We start from the raw sequence: 27,380 nt of genomic DNA on the forward strand, positions 1-27,380 counted from the left end.
ATCTTATCATACTTCCAGCATAATGTCTACTAGTAGCATTATTTGTGGCCTACTCACAACTGCACTATGCAATACATATACCTGCAGTGTCCACTGTAACCACTGCACAGTGGTATTTATATTATGCTGCACTTTACTGCTTTTTGCATTTCTGGTTAGATGAAAATCTATCTCTTATTGTTTAAAGTATGCGATGAATCAGTTTAGCATATTTGATGTACTGGCATGATTTTTGCAGTTATATATGGTTGAAATTCTTTGGATAAAAACATCAGCTAAATAAGTTTAATGTAATTATAATATTTGAATCTAATAATTTTTTAATGCATCAATATGTTTGTAATTATTCAATACTATCTGATGATACTACTGGTAAAATTAGTTTTTGTTTATAATTATTTGTTGTCCTGTGTATTTAATGTTTGTAGTGTGTTGTGTGTCCTCCTGGGCTGCAGGCGGCGCTGTTTGCTTCAACGTCACCGCGCTGTCGTTCAATCAGTGACGTGGATTTTCATTGTGGCAGTCAGTGCTGCCAAAAAGACAGACCCGCCAACGTTTCAGACCTTTTCCTCTAACTTTGTTCACATTTAGAAGTTGGACCACTCATTTTCTTTCCTCCGTTTGTCGCACTTGAACACAGTTTTGTCACAGCTTTCATAACAGGTGAGCGGGTCTCGTAAAACGTTAATGTTAGAGGGGTTTCCTGCTCTCTGCTGCTAGTCGAAAGTACCTGCAGTAAAAACTGTTAAAATTGGTTAGAAATCCCCTCGTGTCAGTGTTTATTTTCCACATTAACTCTACGGTGTGTTTTCTCACAGGCCCCAGGATGAGTAAAAACAGCAAAGTGTTGAACCTGAAGGATAAAATCAGTGGGAAAGAAGCGGACCTGAGCTTGTGTAACCTCACTGAGGTGCCAGTCAGAGAGCTGGTAGGTTAACCTTACGTGTCTGTGTCTCTGTTTGTGTGTGATCATGAAGTCAGATTAAACATTGCACTGTAACTTTAAGCACAAGGCTGTCATGCTGTTTTATTTGTTAAAATGCTTGTTGAATGGACAGTTAAGCCTGATATTAATCTATCCCAACAGGCTTTATTTACCAAAGCAACTGTTGTGGACTTGTCCTGCAACAACATCATCTCTCTTCCTGTAAGTATAAACACAATCATACTGTACTAAACACACCATTTAGCCCTTAGAGCCCTGCTTTTTTTTGGCTTGTGACTCCTTAAACTGGAGCCATGTGTTATGGCTTCAGTGTGAGAGTGTCAGGGTTGGGCGATATGGACCAAAAATCACATCCTGGTATTTTTAGGCTGAATTTCGATACACAATATATATCGGGATGCTCTACAAATTGGGCTAAATTTTCAGTTGTACCTCGAAGCCAAATTTGAGCTGTAGGATGCTTTGTATTGTGGATTTTTAGAGAAATTAATGTATTAAATTAAGTAGTTATCTAGGGATTTTTAAAGTGTTTAAATTGTAATCAGTTTGACAACTAAAGGTATGTAGCAACTTCACGCCCGCAAACCTCTTAATATACCTGTAAAGTGAAATCTGAGATAGTTTTAAATTGAAGTCAAGTCTTCCTGGCTTTTTCATTATATTGAATATAAAGCAGTCACAAATTTTCATCTTCTCAAAAGTAGTCTCAATTATTGCAAAACAAACGTGTTCTTCATTTAAAAGGCAAGGCAGCTAAATTTGTGTAACACATTTCACACAAGAGGCAAGTCATAGTGCTTTTAGACAGGCAAAGAAAAGCATGAGAATGACATTAAAAACAATAATAAGCAATAAAAATCAGACAAGATTTTAGAAATTAGATTAAAATAAATAAACTACATATAATGAAAGTTTATAACACTAAATTTAGGGGATTGCCTAAATGAATGAAGGATTAATGTGAATTTTGTCTGTCCTTGGAGACTGAGATTGGTTAAGTTTTAAACCCCTCTGAGGTAAATTTGTGATGTGTGAGACAAATAAGTAAAAGTGTACAGTTGGTCATAGAGGAGTCAGTCCCTCTCAAACTCTGGGATTACAGGTTGAGCTGCCTCCTGCTTAACCTGCTAACCTTAAATTTGACCTGCAGATTTCCATTGCAGGTCAGACATTGTCATTGTCACTTGGTTTCTTTCATGTAGCCAGAGTTCTGCAACCTGACCCACCTGGTGAAAGTGGATCTGAGTAAAAACCAGCTGACCTGTCTGCCAGATGACCTGGGGAACCTGGCCAACCTTCAACATCTGGACCTGTACAACAACAAGCTGACTGTGCTGCCCGTCAGCTTCTCTCAGCTCAGGGTAAGTTCCAGACACAAGCATTGTTTGCTCATATTACATTTGTACTGAACTATTAACATAAAGCTGCGTCAGTGAGTGTAATATCAAGACTGACACCGGCCAGTTATTAGGTGCTTATTTTTGTACATTTTTTGATGCAGTATAAAAAGGAATCTTTAATACAATTCTGTTTATTGTACTCTCAGATCTGTCGGTTACATTTAAAGCTAGCACCAGCAGCCAAATAGCTCAGCTTAACATAAAGCCTGGACTCAGGGGGAAACAGCTACCCTGGGTCTGTGCAAAGGTCCTGTGCAAAACTCCTCTAAGCTCACCTATTAACACATCTCTCATTTGCTTAATCCATACAATAACCAAACTGGTAATTAACAAACTAATTTGTGAGCTTTAGAGGGTGTTTTTTTACCTTTTGCAAAGAGCTTGGCTAGCTATTTACAGTCTTTATGCTAAGCTAACCAGCTGCTAGCTGTAGCTTCATATTTAGCATACAGACATGAGTGTTATCAATCTTCTGATCAAACTCTGTGAGAAAGTGAATAATCATATTTCTCAAAATGTTGAACTTTTCCTATATATTCCTATATGATATGGTTATTATATGGTGTCAACCTCTGCTGATATACTTTAGTACTCAAATGTTGTTAAAGATGATGTCTTTACTTACATGATCTGTGATTTGTGTGATGATGTGTTTTGACCTCTTGGCAGTATTTATTTTACTCAGTCTATGTGTGTGTCGGTTTTCAGAGTCTGAAGTGGTTGGATCTGAAGGATAACCCGCTAGAGGCCGGCCTGGCCAAGGCAGCAGGAGACTGTCTGGATGAGAAACAGTGCAAACAGTGTGCCTCCAAGGTGAAAGGGAGAGAGAAATAGATGGATAAGAATGATTGAGAAGAGATCAGTAAAGCAGTCTACAGTATCTAAAGCTAAAGGTCATTTTCTTCCAGGTTCTGGAGCACATGAGAGCTATTCAGGATGAGGTTGATCGCGTACGAGAGAAACGCCTTTTGAGGGAAAAAGGTGGGAAATGTGTTTTTCAGGAGACGTCTGTGGATGGAGTTGATCAACTGCATTTTGCATCTGTAATACTTTTTGGGTACAGCACAGACCAAAATGTGTATGTGGCACAGACTGTCAAGAACTAAACACTTTGATCAGAAAGTTTTGGATTTAAATAAAAACAAATGACAGCAGAAACTCCTGTATCTCATCAAACCTGCCCTGTTGATCAAAGTGTGTAACACAGTGCCATTCACTAGTGCTGGAAGAAGTACTTTGGTAAAAGTACCAATATATCAATGTGAAAGTACTCCACAACAAGTTATCTTCTGAGGACTAAGTGCTTTTTGTTTATTGCAGGAAACCAGATAATACAGTTTTATTAATGTCCTGTTATGAACGACTGTGATAGTGGTCCGTCTGTGTGATCCGTCTGTCTGACTGCATCTTCACCCAGAGCTGGAGAGGAAGAAGGAGGTGAAGCAGAGGGAGCGGGAGGCCAGAGAGAAGGAGGCTCGTAAACGGGAGAAGGCGGAGGAGAAGGAGAAGAGGAGGAAAGAGTATAACGCTCAGATGGCGGCCGTGGCTGCACGGGAGCAACAGAAGAAGAAGAATGAGGAGAAGAAGAAAAAGAATGGACAGGCAGCAGGTGGGATTAAAGCGTCTTTACTTGTCCAATGCGCCTCTGCAGTGACCACGCCCCAACTTCCAGATAGCCAATTACAGCTGACTTCAGAGTACTACATATTACAGTACAGCTACAATTACAGCTCAAGCACGCCACAGTTATATTTTTTGTGGTATACGTTTTATTTTTAACAAGTTGTTAGCATGTTTATGAGGAGCTGCCTCTGAAAAGTGATGTTATTAGCTAGTTTTCTAATCGCTCCACTGATTATGAGGAATGACGACCAGCCCTGAAAGTAAAATCTTATTCATTTATGTGAGGCAGAAAGTTTTTGCCCTACAGATTATAAGCATTGTGTTGGCCATCGACCAAACCTTGGTAACAATAGTTTAAGTCATGTAAGATTTTAGGTTGATTTCAGCTCGTTTTGTTAAATGAATATGGTAGTCGTGCAGTTTTGGGATGCACTAATCTAACGTTTTCTCTCCTGATACCTCGACTCAGAGTATCTGCCAAAACAGAGAACCAATCTGATAGCAGTGCTCTATTTTTAGATAACATGAGGCCAGAGATTGCTGTGGCACTAAGAACTGAGGCAGCAGCCGTGCTGTGACTGAATGAATGCTGAGTTTAACAATGACAGCTGATCACACGTATTCAAAAATATACAAACACACTTTTACCTAAATAACCTCAGATATACATGAATTTACAGTAAACAAAAGCCTGTGCAGGGGAGATAGGTAGTTTGAAGTTTATACAAAAAGGCCTTTCCTAAAAGCTCCATGTAAAATTAACATGGATTGCATGTATTTGTTACATTAAATAAAAATAAAAAGGGTACAAAACTAGTACAGTTATTTCTCCTTCCATGTCACCAACATTCAACACTGTTATTGGGAAGTTACCAATGTTTAAGATGTTTCTTTTTTAATAGTAAACAAAGATGATGAATGATATAAGTTTGAATTCCACAAAACAGCGCCTCTGTATCAAAATGAGAGATTTTGCACATTACTGGAACCGAAAGTCTTAAGTACCAGCGGTTGCTGAAATAAAATATTATAAATAAATGTACAAACATGCAAAATAAAAGTAAAGACATACAAGTCTGTAGTTTTTTAATACTAAAGTAGAGTAGTAGTTGAAATGTTAACGTAACAAAATCAGGACTGATGCTTTTCGATGCATTCTGGGGGGATATTCAACATTTGACCATTTGCTAAAAAAGCATCTCTTTCATGAGCCATGTTGTTAAAAAATTAAACCTAGAATCAAAACCCAGGTATAGTTTTTTAAGAGTTTGTTTTTGTTCTAATGTCACCCTCTCTCGCTTCATCTCAACAGATAAAAAGCTTGTTGTGGAATCGGCTCCTAAACCTCGGCGTTCTCTTGTTGGCCTGATGTTCAAGCTCCTCCTCCTGCTGCTACTGGGATTGGCCGGAGTCGCCGCTGCATGCCGGCTGACCGACCTGCGGAAGGAAGCCGTGTGTGTGCCGGTCAATGTCGCCGTGGACGACAGCCTATCCTGGGCCAAAGAGCAGGAGGGTGTGGTTAGACAGCTGGTGCAAAATCTGTCCTCTGCAGCGAAAGAGTTTCTTGAATCTACGCAAGCGTCTAAGAACTAAACTATCATCTGCTGTCATCAACTTCCAGAGCTGCAGGTTTTCCACTTCCACCTGTGAATCCTGGCTTTTTTTAATATGCTGAAATCATGAATCTCATTAAGATGGACAACCCTGCATCCCCTCACCCTGTTTGAGGTGCTGGGAGGTGAAGAGTCTGTACAGATAGATAAAGGGGGGTGGACAGATGTGTTAAAATCATCTTAAATTCCTATGGAATTGTTGTCGCTCTTGTACCCTTCTTTGTACAGCCTGTTTTTAAAAAAACTCATCGTCTTAAATGCCGTCCGTGTTCTGCACTTTGACCACCACCCAGAGCTGGTTTGTGTTCTTGTGCATCGTGTGGAACGTGGGTTGTATTTGAGAGATGTTAAGTGAAATGTCAAGTGGCCATGTCAGTGCTGCACTGGAGTGTCGAATCACATGTTTGCTGCCAGTCAGAGTCGTGCATCAGCCAGTGTTAGATGTGGCAGTCTGAGCATGTGCAGTGAAGGCTGCGCAAATGCAGAACTGGCTCATCTGTGGCCTCCTCTTTTCTTTATAGTCTTACAGTCACCAGCTAAATCTCACAGCAAATACAAACACACACACACACACACACACACACACATTATCTTATCACATATATAATGGTATCAGGTGTGTCTGCTGGCTAACGACTAACAAGAAATGCCAAAGATACGTTTGAAGTCATTTAGAAACAGCGTTGTCATTACGTAGTTTGTCCAGCTCAGTGCAGTACTGTAATGATTATCCATTTACAAGAATATATTTGCCGATTTATTTTTCAGTCAATTAACTAACTGAATCATTGACTAATCTTTTCAGTAAAAAAAACAGCCGATTAATCATCATCAGATTTTTATAAACTCAAATATTGATATTTATTCTGGCCTCTAAAATCCTGTATTAGTCAGGCTCCAATGTATTAAACTGTATTAAAAGGACCATACTGATAGTTTTCCATGTGTTAGCTATACGCTAGACCTACTTTCCTACACTTATTGGTTTCCATTAATTTCCGTACAGTCTGAAAAGTAACTTGAAGCTCGCCATCACAGTACACATCAAGTCTGCAAGAATATGTGTTAAAGTGAATTTACTGTAACAAGATACAGACTCTTAATATCCACTTAAACGTCATTACCACACAAATAATGGAACTTCAGCACAAATACATCCAGACTTGATGTTCACTGTTATGGATGGATTACACAGACAATTGAAAGCAATGGCTGCATGGAAGGGAGGAAAACATTAGCAAAAACGTTAGCTGTAATACAAGTGTACATGGTTTTTTTTTTGTTTTATTAGTTGTAAAACGATTGGTATGGTCCTTTTTAACTCTAAATCATCTGATAAATAAGGATCAAGTTATATTGAACTAGTGGTCCTTTCTTCTTGTAATCATGTCATGTCTTATGTTAACTATAGAAATAAAAGGCAACTGGCAGATTATTTTACTGTTCTTTCAGTTTTAACTGGTGACTTCTGAAATGCATCTTCTTGTCATTTGTCAGGGTGTCTTCATGCAAAAAGCTGCCTTTGCTGCTGTGGTTCTTGTAAAGCTTTCTCCATGCTCAAACATTGTCAGCACCAATAAATGGCTATGCACTGCAAGACATTTTTGAACTGTGTCTGTGTTTTTGTAATAGAAGAAGGTGGCGGTGAATACAACTTAGCAACTGGGAAATTCTCCTGATTTTGAGAGAACATCAGAAAAAATATCTTTCTCTAAGTTAAATGCATCCTGAAAGTAGACAATATTATTTAAATATGGAAAAATCTGATTAAATGAGCAAACAAGACTAAGAATCTAACCATGACACAGCTGAATATAAGCTAAGCTTCACAGTACAAACACAGATCTAACTGCATGCTGGATGATAGCTATTTCCTGATCATCACTTTGACTTACAAAGTCAATACCTCAGACGTTAATGTGAATGAGTACAGAGACTAACATGACAGAGAGGGCAGTCTGTGAAAGGCAGCAACAACAGTCACCATTAGCCTCATGAAACCTTAGTCTAATATGTATTTATAATGTGTCCACTAGTGGAGGGAAGTTAATGTGATGACATGTTAAGCCTCCTAGCTGGCCCATTGATGTCTGGGTAACCGCAACACATGAAGTCATAAACAGATTTGTAGGTAATTGCTGTAAGAGCTGATTCATGTTTTCCTGAAGTGATAAAAAGATTTTTCAGGATTTTGCATTATAAAAGTGTCTTCTAAATGGTTAGAGAACTAAGACATATAAATCCCCTGAAATTTAAATTATAGACAATATCTAAGTTTTTGTGTCAGAGGTGGAGGGGACATAATGAAGTTAGAGGTTCTTCAACTGAAATACATTTACTGTATATCAATCTAGCAAATAATAATGAGCTTGGTTATCGTTCCTTTTATAATAATGGTAGTCTACAGCATTGTGAGCGTGCTAACATCAGCACGCTCACAATGTCAATGCAACTGTAACTATTGATTTGCAGGTATTATGTTCATCATGTTCACCATGTTAGATTAGCTTGTTAGCATTTGCTAAGCACTAAACACGAACACCAATTTAGGCCTATGAGGGAATGTCATTACTTTTGCAGATATCTGTACAGGACAAACTACAATTTTGACCCGATGCTGGCGCTGGAAAGTGTCCAATCTAATAGATGTCAAGGCGCTTTACTAAAAAACAAAAATATCAATCTCATGGTGTCTGATCACTGTGAAAAGTCTTCACAAAATTACATGGAATTCACTCAATAGTTGTTGAGATACTTTAGTCTGGACAAAAGCAGCGAACAAACATTATATCACTGCCTCATTTTGAGTGATGTTTATTAAACTAGAATGTAAAAAAACTGGACCTTAGCAAAACAAAAGTACATGCCCAAAATAAATATGTCTGTTGATCCCAAAAACACAAATTACTTGGTTGGAATAGGAGCAAATAGCACACTGAGCTTTTAGAGGATAAAACAAGTGGAATTATGTGACTCCATTTCACATTTGGGGTCATTTTCTGAAATACGACCCAAAATGACAAAGCTCCTGCATTTGGCATTTAATTTTAACCACCAGCCTTCCGGTCCTAAATGAGAAAATTATGATAAATGCAGCAGACTAATGTGGCAATTAGGAGGAACATGAAACAAAAAGTCAGAATTAGTTTATTTAATCAAATTTAAAGAGACACAAACTTGCCTTTCGCCAAACCAAAAAAGAATGAACCATTTCCAGAAAATACCAGATATAAAAACCACAGATTGTTTCCACCGTTCATCGTCTTGCCTTTAACGCACCGTCTTCTCATGTCTGTCAGCACGAAAGACCACTATAAATACTTCAGAGAAAAGCAGTTGTCTGGACATAGTGCAGGTACTTGGCCTCTTAGATGTATACAAGGATACATCTAATATATTCCCTATTAATACTGTCTGAGGTGAAAAGGCCAATTTAATGGGACCTTGTGAACTTTTAAGGAGGAAGTAGAAGAGGCACCAGAAAGTACCAGAAAGAAAGAAGGAAACACACAGTTGTTATGCAAGTTTAAAATGTGGATCTGCAATATACAGATATACTATTACTAATTAGACTAAGATTTTATTAAGTCTTACAGTGTATTTTAATTGTATGTACATGTATTAATTATTATTTGTATTAGGATGTGTTCGGTCTTTTGGTTGTATTTTGTAAGGGTTGAGTGTACAGGATACCTTTAGTCATCCGTGGCTTACCTTGCCATCTTTGTCAGACTACAACGAGGACCACAATAGAAATAAGTTTGTAACTTTCTCATGTTATCATGTTACAGTTCTGGTAAATGTATATTGTCATGGTGATGGTATTTTTATGCATGTGTTACTGTCCAATAAAAATACACTATATGGCCAGAAATATATGGATGGTTGTTTTTTTAGTTTAGTTGGGTCCCTTTCAGTTAAGGCAAGTCTCAATGGTACGGCATAAAATTATATTTTAGACATCAGTGCGCTTCCACTTTCGTGGCAACAGTTTGGGAAAGATCCTGTTTCAACAGTAACCGGCTTGCACAGAGCCCTGACCCCATCCTACACCTTCCGGATGCACCTGAGCGCTGACTGTGAGCCGGGCATTATCACCAAACATCAGTGACCAACCACATTAATACTCTTGTGGCTGAATGGGAACAGGTTCCTGCAGCCAGGTTCCAACATCTTGCAGAAAGCCTTCAAAGAAGAGAGAAGGCTGTTATAGTAGCAGAGTAATGCCCATGGTTTCGGAGTGACTTGGAGTTGTGATGATCAGGTATACACATACGCATGCAGTGTAACTAGTAACTCCACCTGTCAGATGCATATATTAACATTAAAGGTACAACATTTGCCTCTGAAATGTAGCTGTTGAAGTAGAATACTGTATATTTTAAGATTAAAATATTTATGCACAGAACCAGATCATCAAAACTGCACCTCTGTAGGTATAAAATGCACAATTACTCTGGTATTACAGATAGCAGTCCAATGCTGTGAAGGTGTGAAAGTGAAACCACACATTAGTTTTCAGCTTGGCGTCTCAGATTTCCCTCATTTGTGTGCAGAATGGTCTCCTTCACAGCTGGAAGTCTTTAACTACGTGTGAGTGCAGCTCAGCACGGCAGTTCACTGTTAAACCAGTTCCTGTCTTTTGCTGCAGGTCAGTCTGTAGTCTCTCTCCTTCATGTCCGCCGTCTCGTCCAGCAGCCTTGTCCGAACAGCCTCGTCCACAGTCATCTCGAGGGTCACCTCTTTGAACACCTTACACACCGACACCTGCAACAGAAACGAGGATGATGTTTAGATTCACTTACAAAACGCCTAAACCATATTTTGGGCCCCATCAGGCACACAATAGGATTATGTTTTATTTTGTATATATATATTATCACCTCTTGGAAATGCAGTTTCTTGAACATGGAGATGCTGACCTGGTTGTCCAACCCAATTTTCACTTGGAACTTTTTCACCCCAAGTTTGGTGACACCTGATGGAGGACAACAAACTGATCACCACCGTCCACAAACTACTATTCACAAATTGTAACCAGAGTTTACTCCATAGTGGTGGCTGTAGTCTTAAGTGAAACATGTTTTATGAATTACAGGGTATTGTAGCAGCAGCTCTCTGCCATATGTGATACGACATTTAAAACAAATAATGGCCTTATTTTCCTTTCAAAAGTAGAACATTGGCACAGAATTAAGAGGTAACCAAAGTCAGAAATGTTCAAATACTACACAGTGGCTTTACCCTTCTGTCTCTCTACTGTAAGAACCAACACATGTTTGGTCACTTGTTGACCGGTTAACAAGGCTTTAGAAATCTTCCGACAGATTTTATAAGATGCTCACCGTAGCACATCATCATGCGTGTCACCTCTTTCCCAATGCCCTTGCCTCTGTAACTGGGCTCTGTTAAAACCAAGACAGTTATGAAAAAAACAACTGCAGCAAAACAGTTTAGAAACAGAGTGATATATGCAGGAAATGTAAACATATAAACCTAAAGCACAGGTTGACTGTAGATGTTTGATATGCCTTTGCTTTTTAATAATTTTTAAGACAAACACGTTGGGTGTCACCTGCAATCATGATCTCCAGCTCAGCCAAGGATGGCTCTGTGGGGTCAGTCAGGAAGATGTTGACGTCTCCCACCATGCACTGCTCTTCTTCGACGCTGGTGTCTGCCCACTGCTGCTTGTCCAAGATGATGAACGTGCACTCTGGAAAAGTAGAATTTAAAAAATTATAGTAACACAGTTTTTCTTTAAGTAAAGGTTGCAATATATTACATCTCGCATGACCTCAGGATGGTGCGATATCTTATTTTCACATCATACCCAATGATTACCAGATAGCAGAGGAGCTCTGTAGACCATTGATATGGTGTGATGGTGTTATTTTTGTGTGCAGGTTGCAGGCAGATGACCCCTTACTGTCATGATCTTCCCTCCAGCTCCTCTGCATGTCGTACTCCTGTTCCAGGGTCAGCGGCTCTGAAGCGGTCAGCTGCTGCAGCTCAGGAGACTTCATCCACTCGTGATACCTGAAACAGGTGGATAAAAGACAAGGAAAGGAGTTTCTGATTCACAGCTTCTTATCTGCCAGTTAAAGAGAAACAAAGGAAAATATCTATGTTTATATTTATAAACTATTTAGATATAAAGAGTCTAAAGATTGAAAATAAAAATGTTTCAATCTTTGTACAGAGCTGATATTTAGTACAAGGTCCACGTCACAAGACACTCTGGTTATACTCCTCAAATGTAGGGCCGGTTACGTTCATGTACTGACTTAAATGTGTTCTAGTGAAAGAGTCTAAAAAACTGTGAGAGCATAAAAATGTATCACTGAATGCTCCGTCAGATTCTTCTTGTTGTTTACTTCCTGATTTAAAGGATAATTTTACAACTTTTAAACTGTATTGTAAGAATGAGAAAGTTAAAAAGTTCATTCTAGGATCAAATCACAATTTTTAATCCATAATGGACAAGCAGATTTTTGAAGTGTTATTACATCTACAGGACAACTGAGCAAACTCCAGCTGCTGATGAAGATTGTGTGATGAAAGCTCAAGCTGCTAAATATAATGAATGAATTAATAACAATAATAAATTACTATTCAGCTATTTCTATATTTGTCCTGGGGGCCAATCGGTTTAAATGACACAGCAGTGTCAGTACCTTCACGTGGGTCTGATCTAGGTTACTGTATGACTGCTGGTATTACCTGGGCACGTGGTCTGCATTGTAAGGAACCAGCACGACTTTGTGTCCCTCCAGTAAAGTGTTCTCATTTATCTTCATGATGTCAAAAACAGATGTTAACCACCAATATCAGCGATAATAACTTCAACACACCTTCATGTTTATCTGATGCCAACTCCTCATTCACTTCCTCCTTAACACTCGTTGGTTCAAACTGCAGCTGCACTCACTGACATAAAGGCGTAAGTCGCCACCTGCTGGAAAGCATCAGGAAGTGCTGAAGCGCTGGTGAAGTCAGATTTGTTCTATAAAAAAATCTTTATTGAAACCGGTTTAGATGTAGATATATAGACACACATACAAACAAAACAAAACACATATCAAAATAAAAGATAAAAGTAAAATAAAGACTACACTGTAAAAAAGGGTGGTTCAGCTTAACTTAGTCCCAACTCCAAAAGATGTAGAGGGTACCATGCTTTTTACTGTATGCATTTGTTTTCTTGTAACTAAACTGTCAAAGAATGTTACCAGATTTGATTTCATTTATATATTAAAAGGATAAATTCAAAGCTCAGTCAGGTGGTTGTAATTTTTTTTGTAAAATCCCCAAATTCTTTATTCAGTTCCCTTTATTGGACATGGCTTTTTGCAAATGATTGTTTTGGGGTGTTTACGTGGCCCTGCCCAGTCCATGCCACAGCTCGACCGGCTCCTGTGGTGTGTTGACCATGTCCATCCAGTGCTGCAGCTGCAGGCCCCTGGCGTACATGAAGGGACCCAACACCAGCACTCCGAGCAGGGCTGGAGGCTCTGGGAGAAAAATAAAGACACAGTTGATCTTATCTCTGGAGCTGAAAAAAGAATATTGACGTGCTCTTCACCTTTTGACGTGCCCTAACCTTTGGCTTTTCCATTGTGCATTGTTTTAAATGATTTGTTAAATCTCACTGCTCAGGCTTCTAAGCCCTGGTGTTGTGAAAATGTCCAAAATAAAAACAGATGCCCTTTCCTGAAAGACAAACAAAGTTTGACTGAAACAGAGTAAAAGGTCAAAAATAAAGACAAGAGAAGTAATCGGAGAGAAAGTATTTTGTTGATAAAAACTACCACACACAAGTACTTTGCACAGTTATTTCCAGCATTATGTCTAGAAAGATGTCCAAAGTGCTATTTTAACACGTGGAAACCTGTCAATTAGCTTATAGCAATTACAGATACAGCACAAAAGTGGCTAATTGGGAAATATTACAAAAACAGAATAGCTGGATATAAAAAGTATTTCTGTCATCTAATTTTTAATTGTACATTGTTTTCTTCATTCATTCATTCATCAAGATTGTTCCTGGAGTCTCTTAACTTTATAAGCAAACTAGTGACCAAAAGGCAGACTCAGTTTAAACCATCAAAGGTTTTTGAGCACTCCACTCAATTTTGGGATATTTGTTGATAACTCAAGTAATAAAAGTTCATATAAATCAACTTTAAATAAATGAAGGATATATTATATATTTTTTAGTTTACAATTGACTAGCAGTGTCTCTGAGTTTAACATGCATACTGTGGAATTAAGTGGTTGACCTTTTCTGTGCACCTGTCTTAAAGCACAAATTATCCTAGGATCTGATCTAATACATCTTTAGGTCAGATCTTCGATAGATAGATAGATAGATAGATAGATAGATAGATAGATAGATAGATAGGTCTTTGAAGGAGCTCCATATCACTTAGCAGTCATTAGATGTCAGGTGATTACAGTGAAAGGACAAGGTGTAAGGAAAGAAGGCAACAGTTAAGTCAAATTAAGTGGGATTTGTTGATTTTGCCTCAGAATATTCCAGCACACTGGAATTAAAACTGAAATAAGATATTATGCACATCAAGTTGACCCTTTCACCTGAGCAGACACTGTTTGGCTGCTGAAGCTCGAATCTCAGGCAGGCCTCGTCCAAGTGCTGCGAGCGGAGTTTAAAGGTTATCCTGTGGTTGAAATGGGGGTCACTGTCACATTTCAACACACAGCTGCGCTTGATCTTCACCACCTGAGTGTGTATCTGTAAGCTCACCTTGACACACACACCTGGGAAACGCACAGATGATGTATTACCAACACTTACAAGGTTACTCCACTGATTTAGGTCAGACTTCCACATATCCACAAGCTTTTCCATGAACCTGAAAGACCTCATACCTGTGTCTGAGAGCAGCTGTAGGCCTCGAGCCCTCAGAACCACCACAGAGAGGCGTTGCAGAGTTGGACTGTAGCTGAGAGATATCTGCATATCACCCAGCTCTGAACACTGAGAGATAAGAGATAACAAAATGTTTAGCGTCCATGAGCGATTTTGTGCATATGCAAACGTCGTTTGTGTGTCTGTGTGTACCTGTGTGTCATCCTCCGTCTCCAGGTCCCTCCAGAGCACCCTGCCAGCCTGACCGAGCTCCCCCTCCAGAGGAAACAGAATCCTGCCCACCACGTGGCGTTTACCATCTTGCTCCACACTCAGCACACACACAGTCAGGGTGCTCTGAGGCACGCACGCTCCTGACACCTGTGGCGGAAACATACAGGAAGTGTGTGAGACCACATTCACAAGTCATCTGTTCTTTTGTCTCTAAGGTTTTGGATCAGATTTTAAAACTTCTGTAAATGTTTCTGTCCTCGCCTGGAAAACCAAGCAGTCGTTGAACTCCGGGTCGGGCCCCGTGCCCCGTGCCTTGGCCTGGCGGGGCCTCCGGTCGTCAGGGAGTAGCCGCAGCTCCACCAGCGTGACGTTGCCGTGGAAACGGGGAGGGAGGTTGCCGAGGCGGAGCAAGGAGACCATGAGCTGCTCGCTGCTGTGTCGATACTCCACAGAGAAGCAGAGACGGGTGGCCATGCCAGGGGGGGGGGGCACCACCTCGTTCAGAGGAGGAACAGAGTAGAGGCCGGCCAATACCGTCCCCACTGGGTACCATGCTGGTGGAGACAAGTTGTGAGTGTATGTAAGGATTTGCTAGGACGTTTGTGGGATTTACCTTTGATTCTAGATGCAAATTTTACTTATTGGATGACTTTTAGTGTAAATATTTATACAGATATTCATGGTGCCCAGGGGATGAATCCTAATGACTTTGGTTGAACCTCTGACTTTTCCTCTAGTGCCACAAGGGCATGATACTGTTGTTTACAATAACGTGGTAGGTTTAACACATGGTCATTTTTGAAATGGATGTCAATAATGTCAAAGAAAGCAGACTTCTCAAATCTCTCCAGATGAAAAGACGGGAGCCTATCTACAGTATGTTCCAAGGGTCCTCCCCTGACCCCCTAACCCTAGAACTAGGGAACATAGGAATAACCCCAAAATGACAGCTAAGCTAATGAAGCTAAATGTGGGATCATTCCTATGCTTCCCAGTTCCAGGGTTCGGGTTAGGAGGTAAGGATACAGGGAACTTAGATGCGCTCTCCAAAACTTTAGCTCCATGAGTTGGTTAAAAATGCTCTCAGACTGACTTTTTATTATTTTCAGCTGACTCGTTTTAAAACAAGAACCCTGTAAAATGTAAATATGCATGATATTGTATTAAGAGACTGAGGCTAAAGCTAACAGGTCTCTAGTTAGTCCTAGTGTTATGATACGGAAAATGTAAAGGCTAACATGCTAAACTAAGATGATGAACATGATCAACGTCAACTGCTAACATTGTTAGCAGTTGCCATGTTAGCATGCCGATGTTAGCATTTAGCTGAAAGTACCACTGTTCTTAAATACAGCCTCACAGAGCTGCTGCATGTTTGTAGGCAGAGCATATCACTCTGGCAGAACCTGAAACATCTTGTACAAAAATCAGCGACCTCTCTAAATCTGTGATTCTCAATCTTTTTCATGTAAAGGGCACCTAAACTGATTATTATACCATGGACCCCCATCTGTTGGATGGATCCCCATAATTTTTAGGCTTTTAGATGTTTTATTACATAAGATATATGAAACCCATGACCAAAATAGTCATACATTCTGACACTGTTTTATTACGGATAGAATTATAGTTTTTGCTAGGGACCTATCCTTCAATTTCAGATTCAAATAACTGAATTTCACTTTACAAATTCAAAGGGACTATAATCATCTTGATATGCTGTCAAATAAAGGCCAATGACCTACTGCTTACTGAGAGTGACCCACGATGGGCTAGTATGTCCCTCCGGGCCTCCATCTTCATCTCCTCATTTTCCAGGTCACCATGGTTTTGTGTTATGAAGCGAGGAGGCAAGGTGAAAGGGATCTCACTGGGTCTTTCACACAGAGGGAAAATGTTATTAATTGTGCCTTCTGCAGCATTTCAAATATCAACTAATTGAACTGTGATACTACTCTTAAAATCAAGACTACAGAAGCCATAAACCCTGATGCTTCCAAGTGATGGATGCTGTTCTTCAGTGAAGCAGTAATGATTTTGGCAACCTACGAATTAAACTCTTGAAAGATGTGTGCCACTCAACGTGTCTTGCTGGTTTTAGGGGTTTAAGATGCAGACCATGTGTTTGTGATGTCCCCTGTTTGAATCCAGCTGGGACCTTTGTTGCATGTCACACAACCCCCTCTCTCTACTGTACACTATCTAATAAGAAAAGCGAAAACAAATATATAATGTATGTCGAGGGTTAACAGGAAAAATATAACTTGTTGTAAATGTTTATTTGTACTGTTCCAAGTGCACACTCAAAAAATAAACCTTCTTCGAAAGAAAGAGTTAGAGAAAAGCACTATATAGGAATTTGTGTATGTTTTATGAGAAAGGTTTTTGGTGGTACTCACGTGGCCCAGGGGCTCTGAGACACCAGGATCACTGGAGCAGAGCATGGTGGTACTGAAGGCACAGTAGAGAGCAGCTCCTCATACTGACTCTGCCCCTTATTCTTCCTCCATAGATAGTACACTAAGAGACCCAGCAGCAGCAGCAATAAGAGACCCACAGACAGACCAATAGGCAACAGTATCACCTGGTCTGGAAAAACAAACACATTAACAAGGAAAATAAGACCAAAAATTTATAGCAGGCATTTGTTCTAATGCAGTTTACCTACCTGCCATTTTTCAGTTAACACCAACAGAAGGTAGCTTTCCTCGTCAGCTTTCACTTACACAGACTGAAGTTGTAGCTACTTCTAAGCATTAGTTATTAACCTGTGAGCCATTTGTAGTTGACCAGTGGTGTGTGAAGTGTTTAATGTGTGTGACCCAGGAGAGCAGAGTGAGTACAACACAGCTGGCTGATTCTCACCATTTAATCCTGTTATCTAGGTTTTTGGCTGCCGGCTACACTCATACCCCTTTAAAGGACCATAACATTGAATTAGGATGCTTTAGCCCATTGACGAATAACATATAGCTTACCCAAAGAAATCACAGATTGGTTTGTAGACTACCATTTTGAATGTTGGTTTAAAGCACTTCTTCATTGGCTTCACTTTTCAGACACAGAGGTTTCCACTTGCAAAAACCTCACATTACAGCTAAGCATTTGCAAACCATGCAGTTCTGTTTTAGATTGTTGAGTGTATTGTTAAGGAGCCAAAAATTGCTAAATCACTGATAACTAACTAACTTTGGTAATCCTGTGATTTTTCCTCTAACACCGCTAGCAGTAAGGGCATAGGTATAGACAGTGCAACCACACTGGGGCTATAGAGGGGCCCGTGAAGCGAGTCTGACATCACCAGTTGCACTCTAGATTCCCATCTTATCTTAGATCTCTTTTTGTTGTGTCTCAAATGTACACCCTCAAATGTGCACATCCACCTTTTCCATGGTGACAGGCTGTGGTTTTTTCAAAAAAAGTCTTAAACATGCAAAGTATAAAAAAACTATATTACTCAAATTCCACATAATAAATATTGTCTTATTTTTGTCTGTATTCGTGTCACACAGACTACATATGCAATGATGATTGCTGGGTTATATGTGTAACTTATGTTGTTTCCCAATCTTAAATTTCTATTTGATCATGTGACAAGACGACAAGAATCCAGCTATGCTGACTTTGGTGATCTCCTGACTTTTCCTCCAGCGCCACCATGAGGTTGACATTGATGTTTTTTAGTGAAATGTCTCACCAACTACTTGACAGACTTTTCATGTAGCGCCATCATCATGTTAAAATGTTCAAACGTTACTTATTGCTTTACTTATTACAAATATATCAATGTTTGTTTTAAGACAAAATACCTGCAAAATTAATGACATTCCCATCAGTCTCAGCTGTACTTTCAGTTTAGTGCGAATTATCACATTTTAGCATGCTACTATGCCAACCCAGGTGAAAAAGAAATATACTTAAGTTGTACTTTTTCTTGATGCGCTTATCACATTTTAAGTGTATTATACTGAGTGTTCTTTTAGAAATCCTTAAACTCAACTTTAAGATAATTGCAATATATTTAGTTGTGTTAAAATGGACCAAATTTAAATATATTTACTCTAGTTTAAATACACTGCTTTAAATTTAACTTAAAATACCCTTTTGTGCTATACTTGAACAACAGTTTAAATAGCTTTTAAACATTATTATTAGCATTTCAGCTTATTAGTAATTTATTACTAGTATACTCCAAGAGCCACTATTAATACTACGAAGCTGCTTTATGAAACCATTCAGTATGACAATAATTCATTATTAATGCATTAAAAATACCTTGCTAAATGCCCTTATAGCATAATAAATATCAGTAAAATAATTATTTTAAAACAGACACATACAGACAACTAGAAAACTTTAATCTTCTGTACATTATTAAAATAAATTCCTGTACAATAAAAGGTACAGCAGACCAAAACACGTTCAAATAAAATAAAATGAAATGACCTTATTACTTAACAAGTTGCAAACTATTGGCAATGAGCATTCATTATTTACAATAAGTGACCTGCTCCTGAATGCAAGTCAACAGAATAGGCTCCTCCTTTTCTTGCATTAATAGTTTGAACCTTCCCCCCTACTGTCAGGAGCACTCATCATTTAATTATATAAGTTTAATTAAACTGGACATAGACTTGTTTCTACCGAAATCATGAACCGGTAAAGTCGTGCTCACAGGTGGCCCAGACTGCAAAAAAGGCGCATTTTAAAGTATTTAATCCATTAATGAATTTGATGCTGATGTGACAGCATTGGTTGCCTGTTTAATTGTGTATCTTCAACAAAATTATTATGATACTGTAACCATTATAACCTTAGGCAGTGGAGAGGCATAATTTATTGACCAGACAAAAAAATCCCTTAATTCACACTTTATTGATTTTGGCATATGACAATCGGTGATTGCAAGAGAACATTTTTTGATTCATGAGAATTCATTTCCACACATTTGCAACGAAATATAAAATCCTGCAGCTAATTGGCTGGTTCATGCATGATAGATTGATTGCTGTGTGTGCAGACGCCTGCTGCACGTCTGTGTTCCAATTCCATTGCCTATGACGCGATCGGCGCTGGTTCTGAATGATTAATTGCTGTGATCTTAATGAATGTTAAATCATTTTTGTACCCTCGGACAATGAAATGTTGGATGTCTTTATATGTTGGATGTAGGCTATATGTTGCCCTTCTCAATAAAGTCAATAAAAAAAAATTGCTGTGATTATATAGCCCACGTGTGTCGGCCAGCGAGTTTGTGTTTAAATTCAAATTCCTTTGATGTGTGACGCTGTGCTTTAATGTGAATCAAAACACGTGATGTCATACAGTCCTGACTATATAAGGTGTGCTGGTTACTAAATTCTACATTCAGTTTTCATTCTTGACAAGTGACTTCCAGACCACAGTCAGAAACCATAGCGAGGTACACATTACTGAAAACATTAAGCAAGATACAATTTCCAGACAATAACTTGTTCTACGCATTACTAAACACTTTACAGTAAGTTTCAAACAAACGGAAGAAAAGTAGAGCTTTGTGAACAGAACATACCAAAATTGAGCAAACCGGATTCCAGATGGACAAAACTATCACGCCAGAGGCTCTTCTGCCCATCGTAACAAATCATTTTGAAAGAATCTCTGCAGCACAGTGGAACATGTTAGTTGCAGGGACTTTGGACCCAGACACACAAGCTACACTGGCTGATATGTTTGTTGAAATCATACAGACACTGTCTATAGCCATCCTGAGAAAGACCATGCCAGTGTTTCAGGAGCACGTGCACAGGAGTGCATCTCAGGCTGCTGTGAGTACAGTTTTGGAGAACTTCAATGCTCAACTCGGAGACTCCCTCCCTGCTAGCATTGCCAGTGCTTTTCAAGCCCCACCGCTCAAATGTGAGAGTGCAGAAAAGTTGACGACTCTAATTAAGGAAGAAGTTTCACAGAAGGTACGCTCTGTTGTATCTTGGGTCTTCAGCAGCAGTGTCCCGCCATCAGAGCTTGACCTTTTTGTCCCTAGCTTCATCTCCAACACATCACCTCTTTGTCAGATGGTGTTACATGCGACCAAATGCCTGAAAAAATATTTGGGCAAGCTGAATTCTGCGTGCTCGGGAATGTGTTGGCAGACAAACCACACAGAGTATGCTCCACACAAAAGCTCTGAATCTCCAGAACAGATCCTGGAAATAGAGGAACCTGAGAGAGATGAACTGCCTCAGGGCTTAAAATCCGAGATCTCCATCCCCTCAGTGATTGAAGCTGTGACTGACATCCTTGTCAAATGGTCAAGTAAGACACCAGACATTACAGAAGAGCCTGAAAATGCTGTCCTGCCTCGCAGCACCTTGCTGGAAGCTCATAATGTAGCATCTGAAATTGTCAAAACTATAATTGATGACCTGCAGTCTCGTGACTTGAGAGATATAGCAAGCAGCGGTGACAAAAGATGCTCACCAAGACCTGATTTTAATATGGGGTTAATATTTCATAAGGTGAGAGACTTTCTTGTCTCACAGGCCGCACCTTCAGAAGATACCTACCAAGCAGTTCACAAACGCAGCTTTTTCAAGTTTACTCAAAAGCAGTTTGACAAAATGATGACCGAGCTGAAGACGGACTTCCTTGGGAGACTCAACCCAGATTCTATGTCCTATCAGCCTAAATCCATGGAAGAGGATGTCTTTGACGAAGCTATTGATGGCATTTTACCAGGAACTGTTCCTTATTCTCCAAGGCCCAGACGTGCATCTAGTGATCCAACCAGCAACTCGACATTGATCAGCATGAGAGAGCAGCAGTTTTCTCAACTAAATTTTGAGACCATCAAAAATGATGTTGACAGCTTGTTTAATGAATTCAACCTGCCAGAGAAAGCTGCAGCACAATCCAACAAAACACTGGAAGACATCGCATCCAGTGGCGTGATCAGGAAGTTTTCAAAGGAGCTGACTGATAAAATATACAGTAATCTGATGGCTGGCCACACATATAAGATTCCCACGGTCCCATGCGTGAGAAGTACCTCTGCCTCTGTCAGGACAAATGCATATGCCATCACAGAGGACGCAGTGAAAAAGTTCTTGCAGCAGGTGCTGCTCTGGATGGAGATGGAGCCATCAAACAAAGAAAGCCACAGCGAGGAAGTGGCAGGTGCATTAACTGACATCAAAGACCTAATCACAACAGTGCTGACCACACCACCAGAAAATGCCATTATCAGGTTGGAGTGCCCTGAAGCCAGCAACAGGCAGACTTCAAGAGTATCATCTATTAATGATGATGAAGTATCTGCATCCGTCTGCCATGATTTTGATAGTGAGAACTTGAATGTCAGGGTTCATGTTGAAAGTCAGCAATTGCTCAAATGCAATGTTGAGATGACTTCAGGAGCTCCTGAAGAAGGAACCTCTAAACCCAGAGCAATCACTTCCTCCTGTACACCAGTGCCTAACGATAGTCAGGTGTCACACTCAGAAGGTGGGGATATGTCCGCAGTGTTAAATGATTCCTCTTCTTCCGCATCAGAACGGATGACCAGCAAACTCATCACTGCCCTGCTCATGAGGCTTGTCACAAAGGCCCCTTTGAAAACCAAAAGGTCCATGCAGGTGGCAGACATCAACGCCATCATCAAGCGTCTGTCCGACAACGTAGCGGATGAGATCAAAATCACTGGCCCTGTTGTTGGAAAAACCAAGAACTGCATGACAAAAGTCAACAAAGCCGTGATTAAAGACCTTGACCGGGAGTTTGGCTCTCCAAAAAAGATACTGGAGGCTGCAATGGCATCAAACAATACATCTTTTGATGATGCTGTTGTGAAGTATCTGAAAATCCATATAAATGCCCTCCTCAATTCACCCCCAAAGATGTCCGCAGTTGCCAGGTTCTTTTCAGCCGTGGGAAAAGCTGCAAGCACCACCTTCATGTGGTGCATTACATGTGGTGGTCCAGTAGCTTAAACCTGTCTCACTCTGGACTGACCTGTCAACCGACCTTTCTCGCAGCGGCCATTTTGATGTACAGTAGCAGTTCTGTTCAGTTCTGTTTCTGATGGCAGATGCCTAAGTGTATGAATGGGGTAAATGTGATGTAGTGTAAAAGTGCTTTTAGTGGTTGTAAAGACTAGAAAGGCGCTATACAAGTACAGATCATTTACCATTTACACTTGAGTCAAAATGTCCGCTGTGAGAAACGTTCAGTGCCGCACAGCAGCTCAGTGTTTAACACTGTGGCTTCACAGCATTGATCAGGGTTGGATTCCCTGCCTTGATCTTTGCTGTATGGAGTTTCTATACTCTCCGTGTTGGCATGGGTTTTCTCTGGTTGCTCCAGTTTCCTCCCACATTTCAAATTTAAAAAATCATTAAATTCCAAAATAAATACATTTTAAAATAATGTTTGATTTTGGTTGTGTTTTCCTCTGCTGTCAGATTGGTTGAATCTGACAGTATTTTTTGCATTGAGTGCATGTGTCATTTTCAGCTCAATACAACAAAATGAGCTTCACAATAGAATATCAAGGACCCCTAAACTGCCACAAATTAGACCACGGATCCCCATTTGATAAGATTTTTTTTCCAGCGTCCTCCATCTGAAAGGATTTTCACTTTTAGCTGTTTTATTAAAAATTACACGAATCCCAAATAGTCAAATTATGTTGTTTCCCAATCTTAAATTTCTATTTGATCATGTGACAAGACCACAAGAATCCAGCTATGCTGACTTTGGTGATCTCCTGACTTTTCCTCCAGCGCCACCATGAGGTTGACATTGATGTTTTTTAGTGAAATGTCTCACCAACTACTTGACAGACTTTTCATGTAGCGCCATCATCATGTTAAAATGTTCAAACGTTACTTATTGCTTTACTTATTACAAATATATCAATGTTTGTTTTAAGACAAAATACCTGCAAAATTAATGACATTCCCATCAGTCTCAGCTGTACTTTCAGTTTAGTGCGAATTATCACATTTTAGCATGCTACTATGCCAACCCAGGTGAAAAAGAAACATACTTAAGTTGTACTTTTTCTTGATGCGCTTATCACATTTTAAGTGTATTATACTGAGTGTATATTAAATGTGTTACTTTGGAACAACTTAAAGTATGTTAAGTGTTCTTTTAGAAATCCTTAAACTCAACTTTAAGATAACTGCAATATATTTTAATATACGTAGTTGTGTTAAAATGGACCAAATTTAAATATATTTACTCTTGTTTAAATACACTGCTTTAAATTTAACTTAAAATACCCTTTTGTGCTATACTTGAACAACAGTTTAAATAGCTTTTAAACATTATTATTAGCATTTCAGCTTATTAGTAATTTATTACTAGTTTACTCCAAGAGCCACTATTAATACTACGAAGCTGCTTTATGAAACCATTCAGTATGACAATAATTCATTATTAATGCATTAAAAATACCTTGCTAAATGCCCTTATAGCATAATAAATATCAGTAAAATAATTATTTTAAAACAGACACATACAGACAACTAGAAAACTTTAATCTTCTGTACATTATAAAAATAAATTCCTGTACAATAAAAGGTACAGCAGACCAAAACACGTTCAAATAAAATAAAATGAAATGACCTTTTTACTTAACAAGTTGCAAACTATTGGCAATGAGCATTCATTATTTACAATAAGTGACCTGCTCCTGAATGCAAGTCAACAGAATAGGCTCCTCCTTTTCTTGCATTAATAGTTTGAACCTTCCCCCCTACTGTCAGGAGTGTGGTGTCCGAACGATAATGCTGCGATGATGTGTTGAGAAGAAATCCGCTTGACACTGTTCTTGATCATAAAAGTTTATTACATCAAAGAATTCAGCATCAATTACAAGCTCTGCAGCAGCTTGGAGAGTGACCCAGCCCGATGGCCACTCTGTCTCTCTGTACATCGAACACAGCTTATATAGGACATGTTTAGGTATCTGCTAAATACCATATAAGGGCACAGTCCCTTCATACACACTAACCTCTACTCCCCCTACCACTGGGTCAGAGGTCAAATTTCATAGGAGGGTTCACTCTTTGCACACCCATCAATCATTACTTCCCCATAAGGGTTCACTGTGCCTCTGTCCAGCTCTGAGTCAGGGGTCAAGTTCTATAGGAGGGTTCACTGTCCCCATAAGGGTTCACTGTCCCCAGCTACAGAGCATTATGTTAAACTGTAATGGTCAAATGCACATATGTTATACACCACAGGAGCACTCATCATTTAATTATATAAATTTAATTAAACTGAACATAGACTTGTTTCTACCGAAATCATGAACCGGTAAAGTCGTGCTCACAGGTGGCCCAGACTGCAAAAAAGGCGCATTTTAAAGTATTTAATCCATTAATGAATTTGATGCTGATGTGACAGCATTGGTTGCCTGTTTAATTGTGTATCTTCAACAAAATTATTATGATACTGTACCCATTATAACCTTAGGCAGTGGAGAGGCATAATTTATTGACCACACAAAAAAATCCCTTAATTCACACTTTATTGATTTTGGCATATGACAATCGGTGATTGCAAGAGAACATTTTTTGATTCATGAGAATTCATTTCCACACATTTGCAACGAAATATAAAATCCTGCAGCTAATTGGCTGGTTCATGCATGATAGATTGATTGCTGTGTGTGCAGACGCCTGCTGCACGTCTGTGTTCCAATTCCATTGCCTATGACGCGATCGGCGCTGGTTCTGAATGATTAATTGCTGTGATCTTAATGAATGTTAAATCATTTTTGTACCCTCGGACAATGAAATGTTGGATGTCTTTATATGTTGGATGTAGGCTATATGCTGCCCTTCTCATTAAAGTCAATTAAAAAAAAAATTGCTGTGATTATATAGCCCACGTGTGTCGGCCAGCGAGTTTGTGTTTAAATTCAAATTCCTTTGATGTGTGACGCTGTGCTTTAATGTGAATCAAAACACGTGATGTCATACAGTCCTGACTATATAAGGTGTGCTGGTTACTAAATTCTACATTCAGTTTTCATTCTTGACAAGTGACTTCCAGACCACAGTCAGAAACCATAGCGAGGTACACATTACTGAAAACATTAAGCAAGATACAATTTCCAGACAATAACTTGTTCTACGCATTACTAAACACTTTACAGTAAGTTTCAAACAAACGGAAGAAAAGTAGAGCTTTGTGAACAGAACGTACCAAAATTGAGCAAACCGGATTCCAGATGGACAACACTATCACACCAGAGGCTCTTCTGCCCATCGTAACAAAACATTTTGAAAGAATCTCTGCAGCACAGCGGAACATGTTAGTTGCAGGGACTTTGGACCCAGACACACAAGCTACACTGGCTGATATGTTTGTTGAAATCATACAGACACTGTCTATAGCCATCCTGAGAAAGATCATGCCAGTGTTTCAGAAGCACGTGCACAGGAGTGCATCTCAGGCTGCTGTGAGTACAGTTTTGGAGAACTTCAATGCTCAACTCGGAGACTCCCTCCCTGCTAGCTTTGCCAGTGCTTTTCGAGCCCCACCGCTCAAATGTGAGAGTGCAGAAAAGTTGACGACTCTAATTAAGGAAGAAGTTTCACAGAAGGTACGCTCTGTTGTATCTCGGGTCTTCAGCAGCAGTGTCCCGCCATCAGAGCTTGACCTTTTTGTCCCTAGCTTCATCTCCAACACATCACCTCTTCGTCAGATAGTGTTACATGCGACCAAATGCCTGAAAAAATATTTAGGCAAGCTGAACTCTGCGCGCTCGGGAATGTGTTGGCAGACAAACGACACAGAGTATGCTCCACACAAAAGCTCTGAATCTCTAGAACAGATCCTGGAAATAGAGGAACCTGAGAGAGATGAACTGCCTCAGGGCTTAAAATCCGAGATCTCCATCCCCTCAGTGATTGAAGCTGTGACTGACATCCTTGTCAAATGGTCAAGTAAGACACCAGACATTACAGAAGAGCCTGAAAATGCTGTCCTGCCTCGCAGCACCTTGCTGGAAGCTCATAATGTAGCATCTGAAATTGTCAAAACTATAATTGATGACCTGCAGTCTCGTGACTTGAGAGATATAGCAAGCAGCGGTGACAAAAGATGCTCACCAAGACCTGATTTTAATATGGGGTTAATATTTCATAAGGTGAGAGACTTTCTTGTCTCACAGGCCGCACCTTCAGAAGATACCTACCAAGCAGTTCACAAACGCAGCTTTTTCAAGTTTACTAAAAAGCAGTTTGACAAAATGATGACCGAGCTGAAGACGGACTTCCTTGGGAGACTCAACCCAGATTCTATGTCCTATCAGCCTAAATCCATGGAAGAGGATGTCTTTGACGAAGCTATTGATGGCATTTTACCAGGAACTGTTCCTTATTCTCCAAGGCCCAGACGTGCATCTAGTGATCCAACCAGCAACTCGACATTGATCAGCATGAGAGAGCAGCAGTTTTCTCAACTAAATTTTGAGACCATCAAAAATGATGTTGACAGCTTGTTTAATGAATTCAACCTGCCAGAGAAAGCTGCAGCACAATCCAACAAAACACTGGAAGACATCGCATCCAGTGGCGTGATCAGGAAGTTTTCAAAGGAGCTGACTGATAAAATATACAGTAATCTGATGGCTGGCCACACATATAAGATTCCCACGGTCCCATGCGTGAGAAGTACCTCTGCCTCTGTCAGGACAA

At 39.6% G+C, this 27,380-nt stretch overlaps 3 protein-coding genes across 7 annotated transcripts; 1 reads left to right on the forward strand and 2 right to left on the reverse strand.

Moving 5' to 3' along the window:
• Positions 1–504: 504 nt before the first annotated feature.
• Positions 505–7,183, forward strand: LOC119916098 (leucine-rich repeat-containing protein 59-like). Its single transcript, XM_038735978.1, has 8 exons — positions 505–663; positions 819–928; positions 1,088–1,147; positions 2,149–2,307; positions 3,055–3,159; positions 3,255–3,327; positions 3,764–3,955; positions 5,282–7,183. The coding sequence occupies exons 2-8, from the start codon at positions 827–829 to the stop codon at positions 5,560–5,562; spliced, it is 972 nt and encodes a 323-aa protein (XP_038591906.1). The 5' UTR covers positions 505–663; positions 819–826; the 3' UTR covers positions 5,563–7,183.
• Positions 7,184–8,713: 1,530 nt separating this feature from the next.
• nat9 (N-acetyltransferase 9 (GCN5-related, putative)) lies at positions 8,714–12,498 on the reverse strand. 2 transcript variants are annotated; one of them, XM_038736096.1, is made up of 6 exons: positions 12,437–12,498; positions 11,512–11,621; positions 11,158–11,298; positions 10,928–10,987; positions 10,466–10,560; positions 8,714–10,349 (listed from the first exon to the last, which is right to left on the reverse strand). In XM_038736096.1, exons 2-6 carry the CDS (start codon positions 11,606–11,608, stop codon positions 10,206–10,208), a joined length of 537 nt encoding a protein of 178 aa, XP_038592024.1. In that variant the 5' UTR covers positions 11,609–11,621; positions 12,437–12,498; the 3' UTR covers positions 8,714–10,205. The 2 variants fall into 2 exon arrangements, with proteins under 2 accessions (XP_038592024.1, XP_038592023.1); XM_038736095.1 differs by having other exon boundaries at positions 12,306–12,487.
• A 55-nt stretch (positions 12,499–12,553) lies between these two features.
• Positions 12,554–20,391, reverse strand: syt15 (synaptotagmin XV). Of its 4 annotated transcripts, XM_038736093.1 has the most exons (8): positions 20,240–20,391; positions 17,088–17,277; positions 16,434–16,564; positions 14,950–15,242; positions 14,668–14,835; positions 14,475–14,583; positions 14,181–14,363; positions 12,554–13,096 (listed from the first exon to the last, which is right to left on the reverse strand). In XM_038736093.1, exons 1-8 carry the CDS (start codon positions 20,313–20,315, stop codon positions 12,957–12,959), a joined length of 1,290 nt encoding a protein of 429 aa, XP_038592021.1. In that variant the 5' UTR covers positions 20,316–20,391; the 3' UTR covers positions 12,554–12,956. The 4 variants fall into 4 exon arrangements, with proteins under 4 accessions (XP_038592021.1, XP_038592022.1, XP_038592019.1 ...); XM_038736094.1 differs by lacking the exon at positions 14,181–14,363; XM_038736091.1 differs by having other exon boundaries at positions 14,475–14,835.
• Positions 20,392–27,380: the final 6,989 nt, after the last annotated feature.

The sequence above is a fragment of the Micropterus salmoides genome, unplaced genomic scaffold (assembly GCF_014851395.1).
Source record: "Micropterus salmoides isolate LMB-PRFRI ecotype aquatic unplaced genomic scaffold, ASM1485139v1 Ms_hic_scaffold_21, whole genome shotgun sequence".
NCBI classification, from domain to species: domain Eukaryota; kingdom Metazoa; phylum Chordata; class Actinopteri; order Centrarchiformes; family Centrarchidae; genus Micropterus; species Micropterus salmoides.